General features: G+C 48.2%; 2 protein-coding genes across 2 annotated transcripts in view; one reads left to right on the top strand and one right to left on the bottom strand.

The window, feature by feature from the left end:
* Positions 1-26,044, bottom strand: part of RBM17 (RNA binding motif protein 17) — a 144,027-nt gene that overhangs the window by 75,838 nt on the left and 42,145 nt on the right. The window lies entirely within an intron of this gene.
* IL2RA (interleukin 2 receptor subunit alpha) overlaps positions 1-26,044 on the top strand; it is a gene marked incomplete at both ends in the record, with an annotated part of 37,737 nt that overhangs the window by 8,476 nt on the left and 3,217 nt on the right. The window contains 3 exons of the mRNA XM_080810300.1: positions 20,893-21,075; positions 23,551-23,646; positions 25,643-25,858. Of these exons, the coding sequence (XP_080666426.1) occupies positions 20,893-21,075; positions 23,551-23,646; positions 25,643-25,858 (495 nt within the window). The remainder of the gene's footprint in view (positions 1-20,892; positions 21,076-23,550; positions 23,647-25,642; positions 25,859-26,044) is intronic.

Genomic DNA, 26,044 nt, shown 5'->3' on the forward strand with positions numbered 1-26,044 from the left:
AGTTATTAAAATCAAACACCACGGACGCTGAATTACAGTAATATTTGAATCATACAGACAGAGGGTTTGCCGAAGCTCTCTCTTTTGCTCAAGAAACTCCTTGATGGAGAAAACGGGAACATTTCAGGTGGGAGCACTGACATTCCTGGGAGAACAACCTGATACTCCCACAGACCCCAAATGTTTGCAAAACCACACGGAGAGACCGCCCCGGCCGACCCTCGCACCCGCGACTGTGTGCAAACGGGTTCTCAGCCCCAGACGTCCGGAAAGCAGGGGCCTCTCCAAGGAAGAGGGGAAGGGCCCCTCATCACTACTTAAAAGCAAAGCAACAGTGTTTTTTTTTCTTTTCCTTTTTCCTTTCTTTTTTTTTTCCCCATTTCAAAATGAAAGGAGCTCCGTGGAGCCCACTAGCCCATCTCCTCAGAGAGAGGTGGGTCTGTGACGGTACCACGTACAGGGCGTAGGAATTACTGCTAAGAGTGTGCGTGGAGGCTCGAAACTGAAGTGACATCAGCTTCTTCCCGTCTGGGAGCCCGGTGAGTTTCCCGGGAGTTTTGGGGGCGCTGACTTTGCAGGAGGCCACGCACCTGACAGGTGTCCTGGCCACCACGGCTTCCCCGCCCACGAGGCCGGGCCAGGCCCTGAACCCAGCTGAGCAGCCCTGTGGTGTCTTGCTTCCGGCCCCTGCGGTAGCGACACCTCTGTTCAGAGCCTGATTTAGAATAAAAGGACCTTTGTAAAGAGAAAACCTCCTCATTTTAAGTGGAAAGCAAAACAAACTGTTAAAAAAAGAAAGAAAGAAAAGAAAAGGAAAAGGAAAAGGAAAAAAAGCAAAAAAAACACACAAAAACCCTTTGTCGAGTGAAAGGCGGCTTCCTCAGACATCCCGCTGGCACCCGGGGGAGCACAGAGACCGCAAAGGGCAAGCGTGTCAGCTCACCTCGCTCGTTTCGCTGGAGAGTTCACTTTGGGGCTTTCACTGACTGTCACCGCCTTTCACACGGCAGCCCGGCAGGTTTCACTTTCCCATTCCCGGGGTCTCTGGCCTGAGCTGGTGATGGCTGCGTGCGACGGGGCTGGGCCGGGCCGCAGACTCTGCACCCACCATCCTGGGCACCCTCCCGGCAGCCCTGCCAGACGGGCGCCGTGATCGCTCCCATTGCACAGATGAGGACTCAGACGTGTTGAGGCAGAAACTCGCGTGACCGAGCTGGGCCCTCTGCTCCATCCCCGTGCAAAGGAAGCAAGCTGACGAGTCCCACGCGCTTCTTAGGCAAGACTTCAAGTCTCATTTTAAGGACTCTTTCATCCATCCCCAGATTAAGGCCCCTGAAAGTAACGTTCATGATGATGTCTTGTCCCTGACCAAAGAGCCTGAATCCTTCCCGGCTGCCTCAGGGACGCGGCCCATTTCCTCTGCCTGGCGTCCAAGATCCTTTCCACCTGGGACCGTCCATCCATCCACCCCCATGTCCTCTGCTCACGGGACACCGCAGCCTCGTGCATCCGGTCAGCAGTTCTGCCTGCAAACACCACTTCCTCGCCTGTGGTTTCAAAGCTCGGCCCCTAGGGGCACCTCCCCTCTTACTGGAATCATCTTCCACGGCTCGGTCCCCAGCTTGGCATTCTTCCCAGTTGCAAAGCATCTTGGGAGAGTAGACAAGGCTCATGACTCGGGAGTCTACAGGCTTGAATTCAAAGACTCGCTTGGACTTGCGTGACTCTATCTCCCTTCACAAGAATGGGTGGGTGCCGTTCTCCGCAGGCACGAGCCAGGGGTGGGCATCTGACTGACACAGGGAGGCAGACGCTGGGCAAAGAAACAGCAGGGTGTCTGGGAGCACAGAGGAGTGCCACAAAACCAGACAGTAGGGTGCAGAAAGCTTCCGAGCGAAAAACGTGGAGGGAGCCTGCAGGAGAAGCAGGAGTCAGGAAGACGGGAACCGAGCTGTAAGCCCGGCGCGAGCGAGGCCGAAGCCCAGGGGCGCAGTGAGCTCTGAGAGCCGCGCTTCCAGCCGACAGCACAGTGTGCACAGGCAGGGGCGGAGCGGACTTCTGAGGCTGGGCATGAGCTATGACACAGAGCCTTGCCAAGTACAGGGCTTTGGACCGCATCCCGCAAGGAACAGGATACCACAGGATGGTCTTAGGCAAGGAAAAGACGTAATCTGGGCCTTCGACGGTCTGGGTAGGAGTTGATGGCAGGTTGGTTCTTTAAACCTCCATGGGCCTCAGTTGCTGTGGGTATCAAATGGGAATAACACGGGCCGCCTGGCTGACTCAGTCAACCCAGTGAGCGACTCTTGATCTTGGGGTTGTAAGTTCAAGCCCCATGTTGGGTGTAGAGATTCCTTTAAAAAATATAATCCTGAATAAAATGAAATGGGACTATCACACCCCCATCCTGGGTGGGCCTAAGGCTTGCAAGACAGCCTGCCTATAAAATAGCCAGGATATAGCAGGTGCTCAATAAACATGATTTGCCGGACTTCAAAGCCGCACAGTCCCCACAGATAGCTCACAGGCTTCTCCAACTCGACATACATAGAACTGTCCCCCTGGGCCTGCTCTCTCTCCTCTATCTCCTGTTTCAGCGAAAGACACTCCCATCCTCCCTTGCCTAATTCCCGCCTTCACCACCTCTCCGTGCTCCCGCTCATCCCGCCCCCCCGCCAAGATGCCAGCCATAGCCTTCCCACCACATGGGTCAGATGCTAGACGAGGGCAGCAGGAGGCCAGGGGCTCCAGGGGCCGCAGGAACAGTGTGTAGCCGAGACACGAAGGGAGGACATGCAGGGGGGGTTATGAGCTCCCAATCCCATCAGGCTGCCGGATCCAAACGCTAGCTTTGCCATCAGCCGGCTGTGCGACTTTGAGCAGGTCACAGAGCCATGTGCCTGACTCCAATAGTCCGTAACATGGAGACGGTAACGACTAACCTAATAATTAATTATTAAATGGTTTCATTTATAATTGTGTTAATTATACTATAGTATTTATATCTCTTAATTATTTATTATATACTTATATATTTGATTATATTTTAATTACAATAACATAAAATAATAGTGATGTTAATTATCACTAATATTGTTAATAGCCTACTTCCGTAGCCGGCTGGAGAGATGAGAGAAGTCCACGGGTGTAAAGTGCCTTGGACAGCATCCAGCATGCAGTAACTCTGAGACAATGTATGCATCGTCTATGCAGGCGAGCAGATCCATAGAGAGGGTCTTCAAGTCTCTGAGCCCTGACATTCTGCAGCTTACTAAATATTTGTCCTAGAGCAGAGTGAAAAGCAGCAGCTCCTCAATGCTGTCCGACTGAGCCATCTGACCTCCCCACTGGGACGGCAAGCTCCCTAGCCGCCTCCTGTCCGCTCCTGAGCAGGACTGAGGCATCAGTTCCAGGCAAGGAAGAAGGTCTATCCAGTTCATGCTTTAATTACTGTGTCCTTGATGAGTCCCACTTGTCACTTTGCAGCACAAAGCGATTCGCAGGGAATCAAGGTAACAGACTTTAAGTTCCCATGTCCTTGAAAAATGCAGCCACTGCGGGTTTGAGTTCTGTAGGGAGCCCAGTAGTTGTGCCCACGCGGACCACCGCCTGGGGCCACACCCACTAACGTTGAGGTCTCTGTTGGAACAAGTAGCATCTGCTCCTTGAAAGGATCAAAAACTGTGTCTCTCTGTGTTGATGAGGAATTTAGGGAGGCTGCTGAGCTGACCCCTGACAGGGAGCTCTGGGGTCATGGAAGGCCGTGTCTCCTCCAGGCCATGGACTGGTCGAGCCCATAGACTAAACTCAACGGAAACCTCTCAGGGTAGTTTGCTTTTCCGAGGCCTGTTTCCCGAGTACGGGTGAGGGCTTTTGGTACAATTCACTTGATAGTCTTAACCTCCTTCCCCTGGTGCGTGGTCCACCCCATCATCCCACCCACCCCGAAACGTCCTCTGCTGCTTGTTTATACTAAACCGGACACAGGCAAGGCCCAGTGGGCGAGCAGATCGGGCCGTTGCCAAAGCACCAAGAACCCCGGGACCCACAGAAGCCGTTGCCCTTCAGTTAGGTTGTGAGCTGCGCGTCCACGTGTGGATCGTCCTTCTCTGTGAAATGCATCGTGCCCGTGCCGGTCCATTCCCACCACTCTAACAAACTCCACACACTGGGGTCCCCCTGGGCCTAGATCAGGGGCCAGCATGGTGGGTTAGGGTGAGGACTGGCCCCGGGGCTGCTGGCCACCTTGGATCCAGGGCCATCCGGGGGTTTCCGACGGATTCTCTGTGCCGACACAGTTAGGACCTGTGACAGCACGGCTGGCCCTCGCCTGACACCCAGGCTGGGCTGTGGTTCGCGGGAAGCACGTGGTCCCTGAAGCCTCCCCGGTGTCCCGAGACTTTCTCCTTATTCCTTCTTTCCTATGTTTCCCTTCCGGTCTTGTTTCTACCGGCATCATACTCAACCTGTCTGGTGTTCTGTGAAATCTCAGCGGAAACTCTTGCTTTCCAGTTGAAAAATCTCGATTCTATTTCGCAGAAGAGTCTCTGGGGCAGACTCCGGGTGGGATTCACCCACGGACCGTATTTCTACTAAAAATATGATTCCATCCCAAGAAATAGGTTTCAAAGGTTTGAAGAAAAACTGCTTTTAGATTTCAAAGAACAAGAGTATATTGTTTTTCTTATCTGATACGGCTTTAATTTTCATCAGGTTGACATTCTGTGGTAAGTGTGTGGTTAACTCTTTCATGTACAGAAGCTCATTGAACTGAGAAGGCTCCCGGGGCAGAAGAGAACCACCCCTGCCCGTATCATTCGCAGCGGCATTTGAGATCCCCAGACAATGTCTGTTGATTCAGAGACAGCTGCTGGGAAGACTATTTCTGGTTCCCTGCCTCCTTCCTCCCTTCCAGGGTAAACAGAAAGTAACTGGACTCCCACCCCACCCCCGCTTCTTTTTTTGGCCTTGGAAACAGTGTGCAGGAAGGCGCGAGCTGTCCTCCAAAGTGTCTCACCCTGTAAGTCACTCATTTCTGGGTTGTGGGAACTGACCCTGTGGCTTGCCAGGTCCAGCCAGACATCGGAAATAGTGGGTCTGCGGGCACCTGGGTGGCTCAGTGGATTAAGGCCTCTGCCTTCGGCTCGGGTCATGATCTCAGGTTCCTGGGATCAAGCCCCGCATCACATTGGGCTCTCTGCTCAGCAGGGAGCCTGCTTCCCCCCACCCCCCTGCCTGCCTCTCCACCTACTTGTGATCTCCATTAAATAAATAAAATCTTAAAATATATATATATAGTGGATCTGATAACACACATGAGTCACAGACCATCAGTGCTCCTGACCGTGGGGTGTGTCCATCTGCTCTGAGGTCTTCCCCCTTAGAGCACACGGCCGCCCCCTTGGTCCCCCGGGGACCCTGCACATTTTCTTTGATGGCACTCACTTCTCTTAGCCCTGCGACCCTCGAGTTCCCAGCCCCGTGATGCTGAACTTTGCTCCTGCCACGCTCCCCTCCGCATTTATGCCTGCCCAGAGAAGATGGATATTTGTTTGAATAAATACACAATGTTGCCAATGCCAAGACGCCCACACATTTGTTCAGTGCCTCCTGCTGCCCATGTTCATGAAATAATTTAAATAAATAACAGGTGATGTGGGCAGCCAACAACAACCAGAAACGACTAGGAGTATTCAGACTAAACGGTGGTGATGGGTTGGCAGGGAACAGGAAATGGACCCTGTTTTAACCTATTTGAAATCCATTATAAGCTCTGCATGTGAACCTGGGTGAGAAGAAGGAAAGTCACAGAGAATGATCATAAACAGTTCTTAGAAGATGAATTCAAAGAAACTCCATTTCCTCATTCTGACACAATCAAGGTTTAAGTAATTAACATTTTAAATATTTTTTTCCAGTTCACAAAGTAACCCGACGTATTTTATCATTTGGTCCTGAAAACAACACTGCCCGAGGGGTAATAAGCACCAATGAGAATGTGCGGGGCAATTTGCAGAGGTCAAGGTCCTCCACTCACGCGCACGCACGCGCTTCTGTTACTCACATCCCTGCGACTCACACACCACCAACACATCCAACACGTGGTCCCCCGAACACAATCGTCCCTCTGCCAGGGTGACCTCGTCGGCTGAACCTGCCAGGTGAACCCGATATGCCCCTTAAACACGGTACAGTCAAGAGTGGCCTTCCTCCCTACCCGGCTCCCAGAGAGGGAGCAGTTCCCCACCAGGGCACCGCACGTTTAACGGAGGCCCCGAAGACCACTGAGCATGGCGGAAGGCAGTGACATTGGAGTGACTAAGAAGCTCCTGCGGTCATGTTTAGTTAGTGGCCCTGAGGAACCTGCCCCCTGCCGATGGATGGGCAGACTCCATCTCCAAACTTGAGCACTGAAATACTGTCGGTACCTCCCAACAACAACTCTGCGCACATCCCGCAAACCCATTTTCTGGATCCTCCTGAGGTTCGGAATGTGGCAGGAGCAATGCTGGGAGCCACAGAGCTGGGAACGCGGGGGCACAGGGCTAAAGGCTTCTTGTCGAAATCAGAGGTTAATCACAGGGCAGAGAACATACTAGAGCTCGCCTCCAGACCATTGACTCCGCTCCAGGTGCGACTGGTTCTGTAATTTAGGGTGCTTGATCTGGCAACATTTTTTTTTAAGATTTTATTTATTTATTTGATAGACAGAGATCACAAGTAGGCAGAGAGAGAGAGAGAGAGAGAGAGAGAGAGGAAGAAGCAGGCTCCCCGCCCAGCAGAGAGCCCGATGCGGGACTCGATCCCAGGACCCTGAGATCATGACCGGAGCTGAAGGCAGAGGCTTTAACCCACTGAGCCACCCAGGCGCCTCTGATTTGGCAACATTTTAAAGACACGTTGGAGGGGTGGAGAGATGGGAGGTAGAGCGGGGTAGTAAGACGCTGCTGCTATGACAGGTGAGCAGAGGGTGAAGGTCATGGACGTGAGAGGAGGCACGTACAGGAGGGACTGAGGCGGCAGAAATCGTGACTCTTGGGAAGTGATTCCGCAGGAGGGCAAGGAAGGGGTGGCATTTAAAGAGGGCGCTGACGTGCCAGGCTTAGGTGTCACGGGTGATGGGAATGCAAGGATCGTGAAGACACGCAGGGGCGAGAGGAGGAGCAGAGGACTGTCTGTGTTTGCTTTTGTGACGAGTAATTCTGAGATGATTGTAGAGTCACATGCAGTTGCGAGCGATACCGTAGAGAGATCCACTATGGCCTTCACACGTTTCCTTCCGTAACCACAGCGCGACTTCACAACCAGGAAACTGACATTGGTACAACCCATCAATCCGATTTAGATTTTGCCAAATTGACATGAAGGGTGTCCGTTGTTTTTAGTTCCTGCAACTTTATCACATGTGACCGTCACCGCAGTTAAAACGTACGACAGTTCCCAGCACAAGCATCTCTCCTTAGCTACCCTTTGTAGCCACAACCATCTGCCTCCTTCCCCACTAATCCTTGGCACCATACCATTTCCACCAGTGTATTTTTGTCATTGTAAGAATGCTATGGGATGCAATTATACAAAATTAACTTTTGAAATTGGATTTTTTTTCTCATTCCACACAATTCGCTTGAGATTCATCTTTCTGCATTTCTTAGCTGGCATTTTCCTGTAAAAGACAGCTTTCTCCCCTCCCCAGTCCCATCCCACACTCTTATGGTATCTCTATGGATTGCTACCTTAAAATAATTTCATCATTTTATTTCTTTCACCATGGGTCCTTTTGGGTTTACCAGATGTACTATCATATAACCTACAAGTAGAGAGAGTTTGTTTTTATGCCTCTGCATTCTTTTATCTGATTGCATCGGCTAAAACTTCAGTGGCAATGTTAAGCAGAAGAAGAAATAGTACCTTGACCTAGAAACAAAGATTTGAAGAGAGTTGAAGCCCTGGAGGTAGAAAGGCAAAAGGGCCGTTACGCTGTTGCGTTATGTGTGTCACTGTTATGGCCCCACCAGCGCTCAGGGCTGGAGGCAGGAATCTGGACGAGGCAGCATAGCATCCTTGCTAAGAACGTGGGCTCTGAAGCCCGGCTGGGACTCCCAGCTCCCGGGTCCTCTAGCTTTGTGACCGCACTGGGCCACTGCAGGCAGTTTATTGAAACCTTTCTGTGTCTCATCTGTAAAATGGCAGTAACAATTACAATATTTATTTCACAGTAGAACTGAATTAGTTAATATGTGTGAAGATCTTAGAACAGCTTTTTGAGCCTGGTAAGAACTCAGTAAGTGGCTAAGTCTTCTTTTATCATGTGGAAGCCTTCAGAACAGAGGTAAGACTTGAAGCGATGAGTCTCCCGAGAATAGAATGGCGAGAGCATTGGGAAACGCCTCTGCTGAACCCTTCTGAACACTTTTTGGGACTCTGATGAATGCTATCATCCTCCTTTAAGACTCTGATGAATGCTATCCTCCTCCTAATCCCACTCTGAACATGCAAAGAACATCAGACAAATTCCAATAGTGGGACATCCTCCAAAATACCCAACCAGGATTCCTCAGAGCTGTCGAGGTCATCAAAAACAAGGAGAGTGGGGAAACTGTCACATAATCCTCATAGCCAAGAGGAGCTTGAGGGGATATGACAGCTCAGTGAAATGTGGAATCCTGGATAGGATCCTGGAACAGGAAAAGAACATTGGGGGAAAACAGAGGGAATCCGGGTAATGTATAAACTGTAGCTAATAACAAAGTGTCCATACTGGTTACTAGCGGTGACAAAGGTACCACACTAAGATATCCATAATAGGAAAAGCTCGGGTCAGAGGATGTATAAAACAAGAGTGAAGTGAGAATTCAGGGAAAGAAAGCCAAAGACAAGAGGAGCCAGGGGGTCTTACAACAGCGCGAGAGAAGCTTCAAGAAGGAGGGGGTAAAGGAACCAGATGCTCAACGAACTTTGAGGCACACGAGCGTCACTGGGTTGTTGACTCGTAGCTTTCTTGGTGTGCCCTGAGAAAAGAACATCATCCCAGTGCAAGCAGTAGGCACACTAAACAGTTCTGGAGTGAGCGGGGCAGGGACGATGGAGGAACCACGAATGCGCGACTCCCGTGAGATAACGGGATTCCAAGGGAAGGAAATGAAGAATCATTCCTGGCGGGGCTGTGAGCACCTGGGATGCTTCCAGGCACAGGAGGTGATGGTGAGACCGGGGAGGCCAGAGAGGGGCAGCGGGTGGGGCACAGCTCCAGAGGCGGCGGAGGGGAAGTGACCCGAGCCACGCCACGTGGCGAAACCAGGAACGTGTTTTACAAGGAAAGACAGAAGGAAGAGGCTATGCTGACTTAAGGGGGGTGTGATGGGGAAATGGGGAGAAACACAAAGAAAGCTGAGGAATTTCAGAGATGAGAGGACAAATAAAGAGTAAGCGAGAAAGGGCAATCGCGCAAACACTCACGTGGACCAGCTCTCCGGGGCCGCTAAGGTCGGGCGACAGTAGGACTGCACCAGTACCGCCAGACCTTTTGATTTCTATTTCCCTCTGCCCACGCCGTTCACTCTTAACCTACGTTTCCTTATCTATGAGTGAGATGCCATTCTTTTCAAAGGGATGTTATGAAAAATCTTGGGTAAACGTAAAAAAAAAGTGTGTGCCTAAAGATAACATTATAATTTTCAAGCTAGTAAACCCCAACCCAAGGATCCCCAAATTCTCATAAACTTCACCCAACTATCAGAGCTAGCCTCCGGTTCCAGTATCTTCCTTCTAGCCTCCCACTGGACGTAAATGAGCTTAAGGTACTGTGAAATTTTACCGGCGATCTGGGAGGAATTCTTCCCACTCCTTCTTCTAGAAAGACCATCTGAGGGGACGAGGGGACAGAGCGAACAGTCAGTGGAGCGGGAAGGGGACTCCAGTCTCTGACGCCCAGAGCTGGCTTGCTTTCCCTCAACATTAGGGGGTAGACACGAATAGGACAGTAAGCTCTCAACTCAGGTCATCGTGCTCAATACCTGACATTTTAAAATGAGGACAAAAATTTCTCTTCTAGAAGATGGTCACATCTCTTAGCCTACCGACACTCACTTCTGTTGACTGCACCAACCACTCTCCTTGTCCCTGCTGGATTCCTGCCTGTCATCGATCCCTTCTCTTCCATTCCTGACCTCCGTAAATCGATGTCCAGTGCTACTGATCTTCCCACCTCTCCAGCTACCTATCCTCTCTGTTGCTTCCCATTCCCAGATTCCTCTTGGCTCCGACCCAGCCTATTGGAGTGATCTCCTAACTCCTTATTCAAACCGTGATTGGAACAGTGGCAGAAAACCGTGGGGGAAATGCGGGTTCTAAGGCCCTGCCCTGGGCCTGCTGGATCAGTATTTGCATTTTACTAAAGTCCCCCTGGTGACTCAGATGCGCACAGAAGTTTGAGAAGCACTAGCCTAATTGGTCACCCCGCCTCCCACCTGTCTGCCCCACGGCTGCCCCCAGCTAACCTCATGTTGTTGTAGACCCATGAGGTCTACAAAAAGCCATCCTTTTTTTTTTTTTGAGAAGGTGGGGGGCATAGAGGGAGAGAGAGAGAATCTTAAGCAGACTCCATGCCCAATGCAGAGCCTGACGTGGGGATCGATCTCACGACCCTGAGATCACGACCTAAGCTGAAATCATGAGTTGGACACTTAACCAACAGAGCCATGCAGGCCCGCCACCATGGGTCGGCTTGTTCTTCCCAAAGAATGGGTCCAAGCACAGTTATCACTTTCTATTTTGCGTTAGAATCATATACCTGTCCTACCTTATTTACTAAATTATAAAGACTGCCAAGGAAGGGACCACAGCTTAATTTTTTTAGTTATTCTCCAGGGTCACAAATACTCAGAAGCCATTCACCAGAGGGAAAGTCCACAAGGGACCAAAGTTAATTCACATTATTCATCGTACACAGAATGTCATTGCCAAATAAAACAAAAGGGGAAAGAGTCCATTATAAACATGCTCTGATAGTAGCTTATACTACATCTTTCTGGGACCTACTGATTTGTAATATTTATTTAATATCTGCTTTAATACGATATCTATCTAGAATATAAGTTCCACGAGAGAAAAGGCCCACCTTCACCACTCACTCTCATCTCCAGGCCTCAGCAAGAGCTCAACACGTGGTGGGTGTCATGTATGGTCTATTACACCACATTATCCGTTGTAGAGCAGACACGTCCTATCGATAACACCCTTTGAAGTTGAAAACAGAAATGCCCTGTGATCCAGCAAGGGCACTACGGGGTATCGACCCAAGGAACACAAAAACACCACCGCAAAGGGATGCACCTGGATAGTTATAGTGGCGGCATCGACAGCAGCCAAACCATGGAAGTGCCCCAAGTGTCCCCAACGCGACGAGTGTGTAAAGAAGACGTGGTGTGTACACGGGGCCGCAGACATACTGAAATCTCGCCGTTTGCAACACGTAGCTCGAACCCTCCTGGATCTCACGGCAGCTCCTCCCACTGGTTCCTGCTATCCTGCCTCTTCAACACTTTGAGCCCAGCTCCTGCAGGGAAACCAACTGCACTGTCCTCTGGGTGCTCATGGTGACTAGCGTCGATGAAAACCTTTTCTCTACAATTCGGTCCTCTTCATTCTTGTTCCTTCCCAACACATGTCAGTTTGTTACTTGATAGCATTTTCTGAAAGGAAAAGTGTGTTTGTTTTTTTTTTTTTTTAATGCAGAAATGAGGGCCTCAATACGAGGCTTTCTCATGATTCCTGTCCCACCACCTTGAGCTGTGTGCTTTGGACAATTTGCTAAAGTCCTCTGAACCTCAGTCTCCTGCTAGGTGTAAGGTGGGGATGATAATATCTACCTTTCAGGGCTGTTGTAAGCTTTAAAGGTAAACTAAACAAAGAAGCAGCACACAGACAAAGCTCAGATATCATATAAATGCTAAATATATATATACATATCTATATATATATCTATCTCAAATGGAAGATCTGAGCTCTCTGACTTCTTCAAAGATAATGATCTCAATTAAACCACAACATTTCACAAACACTTCCCAGTGACCCAGATAGCTTAAATGTAGCTCTACCCCTCAGCAAGAGAGAGCCTTCCACCCCTGGGCTGAAAGCACCCACATTCCTGAAGATTCTGATTGTACGTGATGGGAAAGCCCTGACCTAGGAGTCAGGGGTCCCGTTCTCTTGCCGGGCTTGCCACAACCTGAGGAGTAACACACAGCCTCTGTTTCCTTACCTACAAAATGTGTGGATGGACCTAAATAATCTCGGGGTCTCTCTCGGCTCTCAGATCCTAGGATCCTATTAAGAGGAAAATTTGACATGTCCTATGGTGTTTTATTTTGTACCAAACACGTCCTTTCTATAAGGCCAAAACTGATGGATGGGTTTGCCAAGGAAGTTGAAGACTATCTTTGACGTTAGGTACAATTTGGGGGATTTTTCTTAGATCTGACGTAGGAAATGAATGACGTTAGGTCAAGAACCAGATTCTTTATCAGGCACACCGAGCTCTCGATGTACTTCTGTGTCCTTTGTGTAAGCTTAGTAAATCATGATCTAGAAGTTTCTGTGCTTAGTCCATTGTTCTGCTGGAGAAAATGAAGGCACAAAGGCGAAGCCATCTACTCAGTGCTGGCTGGGCTGTGGGTAAACATCACTTGACCTTGATTCGCCCACTGAGAAAAGAATCTTATCTCAGACTCTGTCCACATCCTTTTGAATCCCCTTTATTTCCCTTGTCTTTCATGTTGCTCACATTGGCCACAAGGGCCAGAAGGATTCTCTTTCATTTTGAACAACATCAGAGAAGAAAAACAAATCACCTAGCCCACAACCGTTTTTCACCCACCCACCTTTCCTCCCGCCGAGTAAGTTTTCACTCCATCTTCTTAGACACTGAGGAAGGCCCGCGGTCGTAAACAGGATCACCAGCGCCTGAGTCCTCTCCCCGTCCACCAGGGGCAGGTGCGTCCCTCGGAAAGGGGCGGATGGCGAGGGGAGACGTGGCAGCCACCGGTACTGTGTGGTTGTGGACCCCACGGCATCTGTGAGTGTGTCAGAAATCATCTTAGCCTTCATGTTTGCCCTATCGAATCCAAACGCACATTTTAATAAGATCCCCTGGCTTGTATGCACAGTAACATTTGAGAACCTCGCCCAAGGAGGACAGAAGCACAGTCCCACTGTTTGTACAGAATCCGCCTTAGACGGGACTCTCTCAGATCAAAAGATGGACGGCCCAGCAAGTGTTAGTATTTCTGGTTCACTAGAGGGACCCAAAAATATCAGCAGAAAACTCATTTTAATTCTATTCCCCTTTCAAAAACAAAAGGGTGAAAGATAAGGGAGCAGGTTTGGGGAGTGGAGCTGAGGGCATGTGGGGAAGTGAAATAAAGGGGGGGTCAGCATTCCGAATCCAAGCAGGAACCCCCGGTCTGCATCTCTCGCTCCTACCTTTCTCACTGTGTGATGGGGCCCCTGACAGGAAGAAAGTGCCTCGGTTCACCAAGTTCCTTATCTCTTATTTGAAACCCGAGCACTAGAAGCTGCACCAGCGTCCTCCTGGGAACAGGGGTGCATAGTTGGTGGGAGGGCCTAGTACTCGAGAGACCAGAGGCCTGAGAGACAGAAAAACTGGTTTGATCCTAATTCTGTCGCTGTGCAACCTGGGTTGTCATTCTTGTCCAAGATGACCCGAGAACCACAAATGCCTACTCTTCCCCCACCTGGCAGGGGCGGTGGTGAGATGGGGAAGTTGAGCCTCCGGCAATCTGCTGGAGGGAAAACAAAACCAAAGATAACAACAGTGAAGAGAGAAGAGCGTCCTGCGGTCCTCGTCCTCACCATCCTTCTCCCTGGACCTGTCCGGTGGCACAGGGCAGAGCAAGGAAGCTCTAGTCACCAACGTCCCAAAAGCACCCAAGGGGGGTTGCACTTCAGTTGAGCAGGAAGTGCCTGGAGGCAACAGATCTGCAGATACCCCAGGGGAAGATGCCCCCGATTCTGCTTCAGGGACCGTGAGGAAGGTGAAGTGTGAGGAGGAGGAGAAACCCGTGGGATCCGGCCTGTGTCTTTCAAATCACCATTCATAGCAAAACTCCAAAACAAGATGTGAAACACTTTCAGTGTCAGAAAAGCTTAATGTAACTCCCTCTTAGTACACGACAAAGCCCTTGGGATTTTCAGGATTAATAACAGGCGTTGTCTCTTTTCCCCTCTGCGGACACGAAAGGTACAAGAGCTAAAAGGCAAGGCCACATGGATGATACGCCTCTGAGCCTGCAGCAGGACTCTCATCCTCGGAGCCCCGTTTTTCAAGCTCTGAGCATTTGCCCCCACGTTCCAATGTCAAGTTGGTAATCTGAAATTTTCCTCCACTCCATAGGAAGCACACACTTGACTCTCAGGAGAGAAAATGACATCTAAATCCAGAATGAGACCAGTACCCAAAAATTACTAAGGGGAAACTTCCCCTATCCACCTTCTAAAGAAAATTCTGGAAAGAAAAAACAAACAGAAAGAAAAGGAGAGGAGAGGAAAAAGAGAAAAGAGATTTAAAAAAAGAGAGAGAGAGAAAAGAGAAAAGAAAAGTTGTGTTTGCTTCCTAAGCTTCCAGGCCCACCATGGTGTGAGCCAGAAGAATGGATACGACTGAGAGCACAGACCAGTATCTTTTTTTTTTTAAAGTCAGAGCTGCTGGTAGAAGCAAGAAATGTATCTGGAAGGGGAAAAGCCCCTGTTAGCTGAATTTCAAGAAAAGATATTCCAAATTTTTAGTGAGCAACTTAGGGAATGGATGTGGCTGCCATGCTGTGTGGGGAGAAGGTTTGTAAGTGATCGTTCAGGGAAGAATATTTAAAGACACTGGGCTGCGCCACATGCCTGGGACCCCCCTTCGTTACTCCCGTGCAAGACTTCAGAATAGACAGTGTTTGTGATCCTTCTGTATTCTAGATGTTTTACTGCTGCTTTTTTTGTTTTGTTTTTTCTTTAATGATACCTAGGAGGGCTAAAAATATCCCAGATTTACTCCTATTAGACTAAAAAGAAGGAGTGTTTCAGGGCTACCTTTCCCACATGCCTATACCTCCCACTCTCTTCAGATGCTGTCTGCAACACCCTTGGCAAGGCATTCTAGGGGAAAGGATTCTAGCCAAGTTCTTCACCTGCTCTTACCTATAGATCAGAGACATTTCAGTGTTTCTAAATTCCAGGAAAGATGCTTCTTTGAAAATGAAGTCTGTGGGAGAAAGAAATTCTGGAACTTCCCTTGTCTACACATGATGGATGTCCTCAGATAGTCAAGCTAATTGTGATGACTCTGGGAATTTCCATGGTCTTATTTAGAAGAGCACATTATTGTGTAATTCAACAGTTTTTAAGGACACAAAGTTGCCAAGGGCAATTTGCCCTTAAAAAAGATTTAGGTGTTTAGAAGCATTCTTGGTTCCTGATTAAGTCGTCAGATTCCAAATGCATCTGAGGTCAATCCTTGATTATTTGTGCTAATGAGTCATTACAAAAGTTGCTAAGTATACTTCTTACTGATTTTCCTGAGGCCAAACTATAGTGAAATGCTGTTCTCAAGTGTACAACTTGATGAGTTTTCAAATACACACACTCATATAACCAACATTTCCATCACCGCCATCTTCCCGCCGGCCCCACGCACCAGGAGCAACCACTCCTCTGATTTCTCTCTGTATCTAGTCCTTCTTTTCTCGAACTTCCTACAAATGGAATCAAACCGTATGTATGATTTTGTGTATGTTCTCTCTCGTTCAACACAGTATTTTTGAGATTATTTAAAGCCACTATAAATATTTTGTATAAGTTTCTCGTAAACCTGCGCTTTCACTCCACTGAGATAAATACCTCGGAGTGGAGTGGCTGGATCCTATGATGGGCAGATACACGGTTACCTTCCCTGAAAAAACAAAAACCAAACAACTCTCCGCTCTCCAAGGAACGGTATCATTTCACACTCCCACCGTCCCGCGAGAGCGCTCTGGTACCTCTACCTCCTCTCTTCTGTCGTTGTCAGTCTTACCTGTTCTAATGGAATATTCCGTGGTCGTCTCCCACGTGCTTTTCTTGCTGTCTACTGATGTGAGGCATCCTTCCACGTGTTTATGGATAATCATCTGTCTGCTTCAGAAGACTGACTTGTTCCAATCTTTGCCCATCTGTTTATTGGGTTGTTTGCCTTTTAGGATTGATTTGTAGTTCTTTCAAGAACGTACAACACAGTTTTTTTGTCGGAGGTGTGTGTTGCAAACATATGCTCCCGGTCTGTCACTTATTTTTTCGTTTTCTTAGTGTCTTGGATGACCAGAAGTTTCTGATTGACTTTTTGTTTATAGTTGGTACGTTGTGGGTCCTCTCTAGGAAATCTTGGCCTAGCCCTAGTTTGCAAAGCTGTTTGCCTTCACGGACCCTTAGAAGCTTAATAGTTTCAACTTTTATGTGTATACTTAACCTGGATAAGTCTAGGGTATGGATTTTTTATGTTTAGATATATAATAAAACTTATTTTTGTATGTGAAGTAAGCTTCTTTTTCCCCCATAAATTTATCCATTTGTTCCAGAGCATGTGCTGAGATTTTCCTGCCCTCATTGATCTGCCTTAACATATTTATAAAACAATTAGCTGAATGTCCATGTATGAGTCTATTTCTGGTCCTTCTCTTACGTTCCATTGTCTCTCCTTCTACCAAAATATTATCTTCGTTACTGCAGCTTTATAGAAAATCTTGGTATCAGATTATGTGAATTCTCCAAATTTGTGCATTCTTTTTAAGAAAACCTTAGAAATTCTGGTCTGTTGTATTTCCAAAGAGGTTTTAGAATCAACTTGCCAAATTTCTACCAAAAAGTGTATTGGATTTTTTAAAATTGTAACTGCATTGAATCTGTCAATCAACATAAGGTGAACTGATGTCCTTTTGAAAAAATGAATCTGCCAATCCATAAACATTGTACATTTTTCCATTTGTAGTTCTTTAATTTATGTTGGTAATGTTTCAGAGTTTTCAGTTCAGAAGTCTTGCAAGTCTTTGGTAAATTTATTTGTGAGTATTTTATTTTTTTGATGCTATCATAAATGAAATTATTTATAAATATTTAAATTTTCTAATTGGTTGCTTTCTGTATACATAAATAACTGCCAGTGATTTTTTTTTTAGGATTTTATTTATTTATTTAACAGAGAGAGAGACAGATTACGAGTGGGCAGAGAGGCAGGCAGAGAGAGAAGAGGAAGCAGGCTCCCCGCTGAGCAGAGAGCCCGATGCGGGGCTCGATCCCAGGACCCTGAGATCATGACCTGAGCCGAAGGCAGATGCTTTAACCCACTGAGCCACCCAGGCATCCCACTGCCAGTGATATTTTTATACTAAGACTGCTAAATTTACCAAGTTGTAGTAGTTATTTTTCAGATTTCTTAGTAATTTTATATAAGCAATCAAGTCATCTGTGAATACTCTTTGTTTTGAAATCTACTTTCTGATATTAATGGAGCCACACCCATTTTCCTATGCACATCTCTGCATAATATATCTTTATATATACTTTATTTTCTATCTATTAGTGCCTTTGTATTTAAAGTATGCTCTCTTGTAGACAGCACGGGGTTAGGGCCTGCTGTTTTATCCAGTCTGAAAGTGCCTATCTTTTAATTTATGTGTTTGGAGTATGTTTCATACAGTTACCGATATGGTTGGCTTTAGGTCTCCCCTTTTGCTACCCTGTTTCCCAGGTGTCCCATTTGGTTTTATAGTCTTCCATTCTTCCTTTTCTCTCTTAATCTTGGCTAACCAATGGGGTGCCTGGGTGGCTCAGTCATTAAGCGTCTGCCTTCATCTCAGGTCATGATCCCTGGGTCCTCAGACCGAGCCCTGCATCGGGCTCCCCCCTCAGCAGGAAGCCTGCTTCTCCCTCTCCCACTCCCTCTGCTTGTGTTGTCCTCTCTCGCTGTGTCTCTCTCTGCCAAATAATAAATAAAATCTTTAAAGAAAATTTTTTTGGCTAACCAAAAAAGTATTTTAATACTCTATTTTGTGTCTCCTATTGCCATTGTAGCTACACTCTTTGTCTTATTACTCACCAGCTTTCCTAAGCTTTCTGGGAGGCATCCCTAACTCACCACACTCTCCTTGGATTTAGTCTCATATCGTTCCACATACGAGAACTATATGATAGAAACATCTACTCACCCCAACTTCTACGCTGCACTTGTTGCATATTTTACATTGGCATATGCAATAACACTCGCCATGCACTCTTATTACTTTTAAATACTTCTCTTTCAAAGAAATTAAAAGATGATCTTTCCACTTACCTAAATATCTACCGGCACACCACTCTTCCCTGTGGATCTGTATTTCTAACTGTGGTAATATCCACATACCTGAAGAATTTCCTTTCAGCATTCTCTTTTAGAACACAGCTGTGCTGGTAATACATTCTCTAAGCTTCCATTTATCTGAAAATACACTGATTTTATCTTCATTTTTGAAAGATATTTTTTCTGGGTAGAATTCCAGGTTGACAGGTTTTTTTTCTTTATTACAACTTTGGATATGTTCTACCATTATTTTCTGACTTGCGTTGGTTCCTTATTTCAGTGAAATAATGTCAGGCATTATTCACAATGTTCCCTGTATGCAGTGTGTCCTTTTCCTCTGGCTACTTTCAAGATGTTTCCACTAGCTTAGTTTTCAACAGCGTGGCTACGATGTATCTAGGTTGGGTTTTTTTATATCTATCCTGCTTGGAATTCATTGCTTGAAGCATCTTGGACCTCTAAGTCAACATTTGTCCTCAAATTTCAGACATTTTTGGCCATTATATCTTCAAATATTTTTTCTGCTCCGTTCTTACTCTCCCACTGCTATGGGACTTCAATTAAATATGATAGGCTATCTGATATTATCCCCACTGGTTGCTGAAGGTCTATTCAAATTTTTTCCTCTGTGCTCATCAGTTCGATAATTTCTATGGATCTGTCTTCAAGGTCTGGTGAAGCTCTTTTCAGATATTGTAATTTTTAGTTCTAGAATTTTTATTTGGCAATCATGTCATCTGCAAGAGAAAGTTTTACTCCTTCCCAATCTGTACAACTTTTATTTCCTTTTCTTTTGTAATTGCATTAGCTAGGACTTCCAGCACCACATTGAAAAGTGGTCATGAGAGGGAACATCCTTGCCTTGTTCTTTTTTTTTTTTAATTATTGTACATATCTTATCTTAGCAATAGATTTACCTTCTGATACTCAAAACATAGGTTGGTACTGATGTACAGCAGGTACAGTGAGTGGTCCTAGGGATGCAGCCTGTGCAGAGAGATGACCCCTTGCAGGAGATAAGGGTTAAGGTGAACTTCAGTCCTGCCTCTATCTGAATTACCATTCTCCTTTCCTGGACAGAGGCAAAAAGGAAGGAAGAAGAACGGGCATCTGTTCTATGTCTCTTATGTGTGGGGTGGTCTCCAAGTTTCCTTTGTATGTCATTTCACGCAATCTTTAAAACAAACAGTAAAGTGGTGATGATGATTATACTACCCAGTTTATAGAAAAAGTGGCCAAGCCTTCGATAAGTAAAAGCAAGGACACTCTATAGCCAGTAAGCTGGTAGGGCTAAGATCTAGAAGCTCATTTTTCTCCCTTTCTACCATGCTACCTTTCTTGCCTTATTATGGTGATTTTTATGATGACCAGTATCGTTCAGTGTGTATGTTACATGTCCCTTTCCAATCGCTGGCTCTCTGAGCCTTGCATATTATTTCCACTTAGACCCTTCTTGGTGAGAGGTGGGTGAGCTGTCCTCCCTCTCCTTGCCCTCTGTGATTCAGATCAGGAGTGTCCTGAGTCATGGGTGTGGCAGGATCTGGGGCTCAGTGTAAGGACAGAGAGAAGACGCACTCCAGTGGAGGGATGATTAATGAGCCATCGGCCGACTGGTCTGCTGGCAATGAGTACAGCAACCGCCTGGATTTGTGCCTGTGCTGGCGAGGGGGGAGGCGGTCAGTGCTGTCTCACCGGTTCCTGTCTCCTGTGATCCTTCCTAGCCACGTTCTCCATCCCGCCTGGGGCTTTTCCCTAAACATCTAATCTCTTGAAGCAGGACTTGTTGTAAGATACACAATGGAATCATTTTTCTGATTTGAGCAGCACATTTTTTTCCCTTACTACTTGGGCATTTGGCTACTATTTCAGATGTCCTTGGTGAGAAACCAGTGTCCTTTTTTGAAGGGGGGTGAGAAAGGGTCAAGTCTTTGTGGTATGAGAAGGGATCTGGAAAACTCAGAAGTGGGGAAGTGGGTGAAGAATACACATTTCCTACTCACCAGACTTTGGGTGGAGCCCTTTACATATATTTCTCCAAAAAAAAAAAAAAAAGAAAAGAAAAGAAAGGAAAGGAAAGAAAGTGGTACAGAATCATTAATTATAGAAATTCTGACAATCCTTATTTCCTGAAAAGTATTTCTTGCCCACACGTGTCCCTCAATTAAATTTATATGACTTTCCTCCCTTCCTTTCCTCATATCCTTTAGTCCCCTTCTCTCTTTCTATACTTGTTCAGCATGAGACATATTCAGAATAAAACCTCATTTGCTTCTATTCATTTAGTTTGAAATGAATTATAATTTGGAGGGGAACTCTGTTGAGGTTAAAGTCTGAACCATCTCTGATACAAAGGTTTCTAAAGGACAGTGGCGATAGCCTTTGTTTCTTTCTGGGAAGAGGTGGGGTACCCATAAATCCTTTAAAGAGAGCCAGGAAATGTGTGATGGGATCATCCAAGGGTCCATATGTGAGTGTGAGAGTGGAGCCTCCCTAACCCGAAACAGGCCTCTTTTTCTCTGCAGACCTTTGTGATGACAACCCGCCGAGCCTCAAGCACGCCACGTACAAAGCCCTCGAGTACAGGACGGGCACGATGCTAAACTGTGGATGTGAGAGAGGCTTCCGCAGGCTAAACAGCGTCATGCGTTGTGCAGGAAACTCTAGCCACGCTTCCTGGGAAAACAAATGCCAGTGTGTCAGCACATGTAAGTGTTGCCTTTTGTAACATGGAGGGAAGGAGAACTCCAGCAGGAGGACACAGAGCGTCAGCCCTACAGATGAAAACCCGCCCGCCCAAACTCTGCAATAACTCACCTCAACGGTTCCTGGAAAATCATTTACTAAACAAATATTTAAGGCGTGCCTCCCGGTTCCAAGGACTGATCTAGGCCCTCAGGATACCCAGCGCTCAAAGAATTTATATTTTGCGGGGGGCGAGGGAACAGACGTTATACTAACCGTTACTGAACAATTTGAAAATAAGTCCAATTCATGGCAAAGTAAGTGTACTTCAATCCACCAAACTACACATTAAAAATGATTCACAGGGTATGTTTTATGCTATGTATATCTCATCACAATTTTTTAGACATAAAAATTTTAAAAGATTGGTCAGAATGAGCCCATATAAAGAATCAGAAAAATAATAACCATCCCGGTGACTATCTACCCGTAAGGCTGCACCAACTCTTTTGCATATTGCTTTCGGAAGCTCCCACCTCATGCCACCCACAGGCTGCCTGGTGCCAGCGACCCACCCTAGCTCCACCCCCAGCAATATGGCGGCCTGAATTCCCAACAACTCCCCATGATGCCTCTCTGCCCTCGCCTCTTCAGGGTCCATCCCCACAACCCTAAGGAGGAAGCTCTGGCTAGAAAAGTGGAGGCAGTGGGCGAGGCATTTCCTTCCCTCATGGGAGTAAAGAGGATAGAGAAGCTCATATTACTGACTTGGAGAGTCTTATCGAGTATGGATATTTTCTATTTTTTTTTAAAGATTTTATTTATGTATTTGAGAGAGAGAGAGCACAGGCAGGCTTCCTGCTGAGCAGGGAGCCCGATGCGGGGCTGGATCCCAGGACCCTGGGATCATGACCTGAGTGGAAGGCAGACCTTAACCCACTGAGTGCCCAGGCGCCCCTATTACTGGAATTTTCAACGTGGCTGCCATGGAGTCTTTGAGACATTTCTTTGGAGGGCAAATCCATGGTCAAGCAGAAAGGATTGTCAGCCCAGGGTCTTCCCAGCCCAGGGTCAGGAGCTGGCATTCCAGAGTGTGAGAAATATTCCCCCAAAGACCCCCCAGATGCCCCCTGGCCCCCCGACACCCGTTCCACTACCGCAAGACCCTGGCTGCACTTGGGGAGCGAGGAGAGTATCAAGTCCAAAGGCAGGTCAGGCTGGTGCGTGGGCGGGGCTCCAACTCTGTGGGTGGCGGGTGCTGCAGAGCAGAGAGGAAGAGGAGGAAGAGGAAGCTCTTCCCTTTGACTGTCTTATTTCTGGACTCTATAACCTGGCTTGAGAGCCTTGTAGCCCTCCCTGCCGGACGGGATTGGAACCGGCAGTGGACTAAGGGTCCTGAACCCCATCGCTGCTGGCGAGGGCGAGCACAGAAGCCTGAGCACCCCCCACCCTCGCCTACCTACGCCCGAGACGGTAGGTGGGTCGCCTTCCTGGAGTGGAATGTAGAGGGAATGACCCCCCGAGGGGCTTTCAAGACCTAAGCTGAGCTGATTTCGCTCGTCTATGTTCTCCACGGAGTCCTGAAAGCTCTCTCACAAGCCCAATTTCTCTACCGGGTCTCTTGTCTCTGTGATACTGGAACATGGTGAAAAGTGGTGGGTCCATTTGTCCTTTGATGCTTCAGCCCTGGGGACGGGGTCTGTGAGCTACAGCGAGTTCTGTGTCGGCCACCCCGGGCACGGACTGCAAGGTGTGAAGTCCTCTGCCCACCCCGTTGCTTATTCTTCCAGCAGACCCTCCCCAGACCCTTGGCTGGAATCCCGAGCCCATCTCGGCAGTGCCCACACTTAGCTCCTTTGCCAAAGTCTTCACAATGGAGAGGAGAGTGATAGGAAGCTTCTCTCGTCCTTGCTTTATGACTGAATCGCTTTACCTTTTAAGTGAACCCCTGTAGGGAAACAAGGGATTCCTCACGGCCATTGTGCTCACGCCCGCGTGCAAGGTTGGCAGGCGGATGGGCGGAATGGAGTCCCTTTTGGGGAGACCCACATGCACCAGACAACCTCTCAATTCCTTCAGAAACACGTTCTGGGGGCGCCTGTGTGGCTCAGTCAGTGAAGCGTCTACCTTAGGCTCAGATCATGATCCCAGGGTCCTGGGCTGGACCCCCATGTCGGGCTCCCTACTCAGCGGGGAGTCTGCTTCTCCCTCTGCCTCTGCCTGCTTGTGCTCTCTCCCTCCCTCTCTCTATCTCTCTAAATAAATAAAATCTTAAAGAAAAGAAAAGAAAGAAAGAAACACACTGTGAGTCACTGATGCTCCTGGAGAGGTCCCACTGAGAGCACCCCAAGGCGGGGGGTGTGTGGCTCCTCTTTGTAACCCCTGCACCCCCATACTGCCTGGGGGTGGAAAGACGCACTTCAAATAAATGAATACACAAAGAGCATCTTCTATTTTAAGCCTCTGTGAAGTTATTTGCTTCTGTCTATACCCTCTAGCCTCCAAGAGCACAGAAGGACAAGTTACTCCCAAACCCGAGGAAGAAAAGGCAGTGCAGAGCCTAACGCCGCCCGGGGACCAAGGGAACCTTCCAGGTAAGAGGCGGGTCTGCACAGCGGTCTGGCTGACTCCCGGGTCGACCCTGCTCCTGCGGGCACACCCTGTGCCCCCTGGGGGGAGGGAGGTCTTGTCCACCATCCTCTTCTTACTGGATGTCAAGGAAGCGAGAACGTCTGTGCAGTGTTTGCAGGCTCTAGGGCCACTAGCGTTTCCAGCCCGCGTGGGCTCCGGGCTTCCTCCCGCTCCGGGAGCTGGCCCAGCAGCCCTGGGGTCAGGTCAGCTCAACCCGGTGCAACTGAACTGAGTTCAAAATCATGTATGATGCGACTCACGGTGCCCAGCCCTGCAGACCACGGTGTCAGCCCTCGAGGAAATGCTCTTGTTTTTCCCTTCAGTACAAGACAACTAACTGCCAGCCAAGTACCTTACCTCAAAATGTTGCTTATAAACAGGGGTGTGAGACCTGCTGGGCCATGCTGGGGAGCACGAAGGCCGCCGACAGACAAGTCAAAGCTAATGGGATGCAGGGGAGGGAGCACGACTCCAAACGAGCCTCGCTCAGGTCAGGTCCTCAGGTCACGAGGACACAGAGCCCGTTAGGAAAACCTGAGTTTTGGGGGGACCTACCAACTTTTACAAGACCCTGTTGTCCTGTGCTAATTTTATTATTTTAAGTTAAACAGAAGTTAAAAGACGGCTTCACTCACATTTAGGAGTAAGGTCTTACTCGGGATCTTTCTACTGATCACGTTTTAAATTAATTTTAATTTATTTGCAGCTTCTAATATATATTTTTAAAAAAAGACAAATCGAGGGGCACTGTTGCAATATGGTAGTTTTATCTTGGACCTCCAACTTTGGGCTGACAGTCATTTCAAAACACATTTAATTGTTCGCTTTTCTCTCTTTCTCTCATATTACCCTGAACAGTTCTTGCGAGGTTTCTAGGGAAGTCAAAGGCTGCTGTCCTTATTCAGTAGATGACCAACCACTGGTTCTGGCCACAGACCCCTTAATGGGATGTTTTCATTCGAGAGACGCAAACGTCATTTAAACAGGTTCCGACCATTACGGGTTTTATTGGCTCTAAAAGAAATTTTCTTCTGAGACTAAACCTAAGTCCAGCCATGATCTGGAAGGTGCTACACTAGAGCTGATCCCGCGGGACAGGACCACTTTCCACTTGCTACCGTGGGCTTCCCTCCGGGGCAGGGGGTTTGTGTGTAAGACACTTTTAAAGGTCATATTGGGTCTTCGGACCGTGGACGGTCTGGAAGGCCAGAACCCACGTCTGGGGAGGGAGGGTACATGTGCTTCCATATACGCAGATGTGGGGTTGGGTAGGGCATCCTGAGAATAAATCAGAGCAGGACACGATCCCCGGGGTTAAAGACCAGTGAGGCTTAGCTTTTAGCTGGGCGAGTGGAAGGTTTGAGGGCATGGAGAATTTCAGAGGCCTTGGCAGGGCTCACATAGAGCAGGCTTTAGGCATGGTTTGATCAGAGATCAGGTTCCATTTCCCCGAGATTCTCTCAGCCCTTCCCTCCCTCTGGCGTTGGCTCTATCTCCAGTCCTCCCACCACAGCCCCAAGAGGACCAGCAGCCACCACCTGAGGGTGGACCTCCTCACTCAGAATGGACACCTGGGGTGGGCTTCACCTTCCCTTGGCCCCAGGGGGCTTGAGCCTACCTTTACCCCTCAGCTGAGACTGCCCCCCCACTCCTGCCCACTTACGAGAACCCTCGTCATCACAAGGAACCACTCATTCCTCTGGGCTCCTCAGTGACAACACTCAGGACATTGTGCCTCCAGGCATCGTCTTCATTCAATTGCTCGCCCCCTCCCGCGGGAGGGACAGGGTCTGGGCGCCTTCCCTCGAAGTGCCTGGCATCGTTCCTGACACAGACTTCTCAGTGCATATTGGTGCAATAAAAGAACGAACGAACGAACAGTAAGAACAAAGGTCCGGTCTCTAGCAAGAGGCGACTCGGGTTCACGGGACGCCTTCCGAACTTCTGTCCCTGTTCCAGGTCGCTGCAGGGAGCCTCCTTCCTGGGAACATGAAGATTCAGAGAGAATCTACCACTTTGTGGTGGGGCAGACGGTTCACTACCAGTGCGCGCCGGGATTCCGGGCCCTGCGGAGAAGTTCTGCCGAGAGCGTCTGCAAAACCGTCTCAGGGAGGACCCAGTGGACGCGGCCCCACCTCAAGTGCATAAGTGACAGGGAGGACGGTCAGTTCCCAGGTATGCAGGGACCCGCGTGGGCCTGTCCCCCTTCTTTGCCCACTGGGCTGCACGGAGTGGAATTCCTGGCCCGCCAGCTCCGTGACTGCGGGCAAACCACTCCACCTCCTTGGGCCTCTGTTTTCTCTCATTCTAGAAAATACACCAGATACACTAAGGTCCCTATCACCTCAGGCTCCCTGCACC

The sequence above is a fragment of the Martes martes genome (assembly GCF_963455335.1).
Source record: "Martes martes genome assembly, chromosome: 8".
NCBI lineage: Eukaryota > Metazoa > Chordata > Mammalia > Carnivora > Mustelidae > Martes > Martes martes.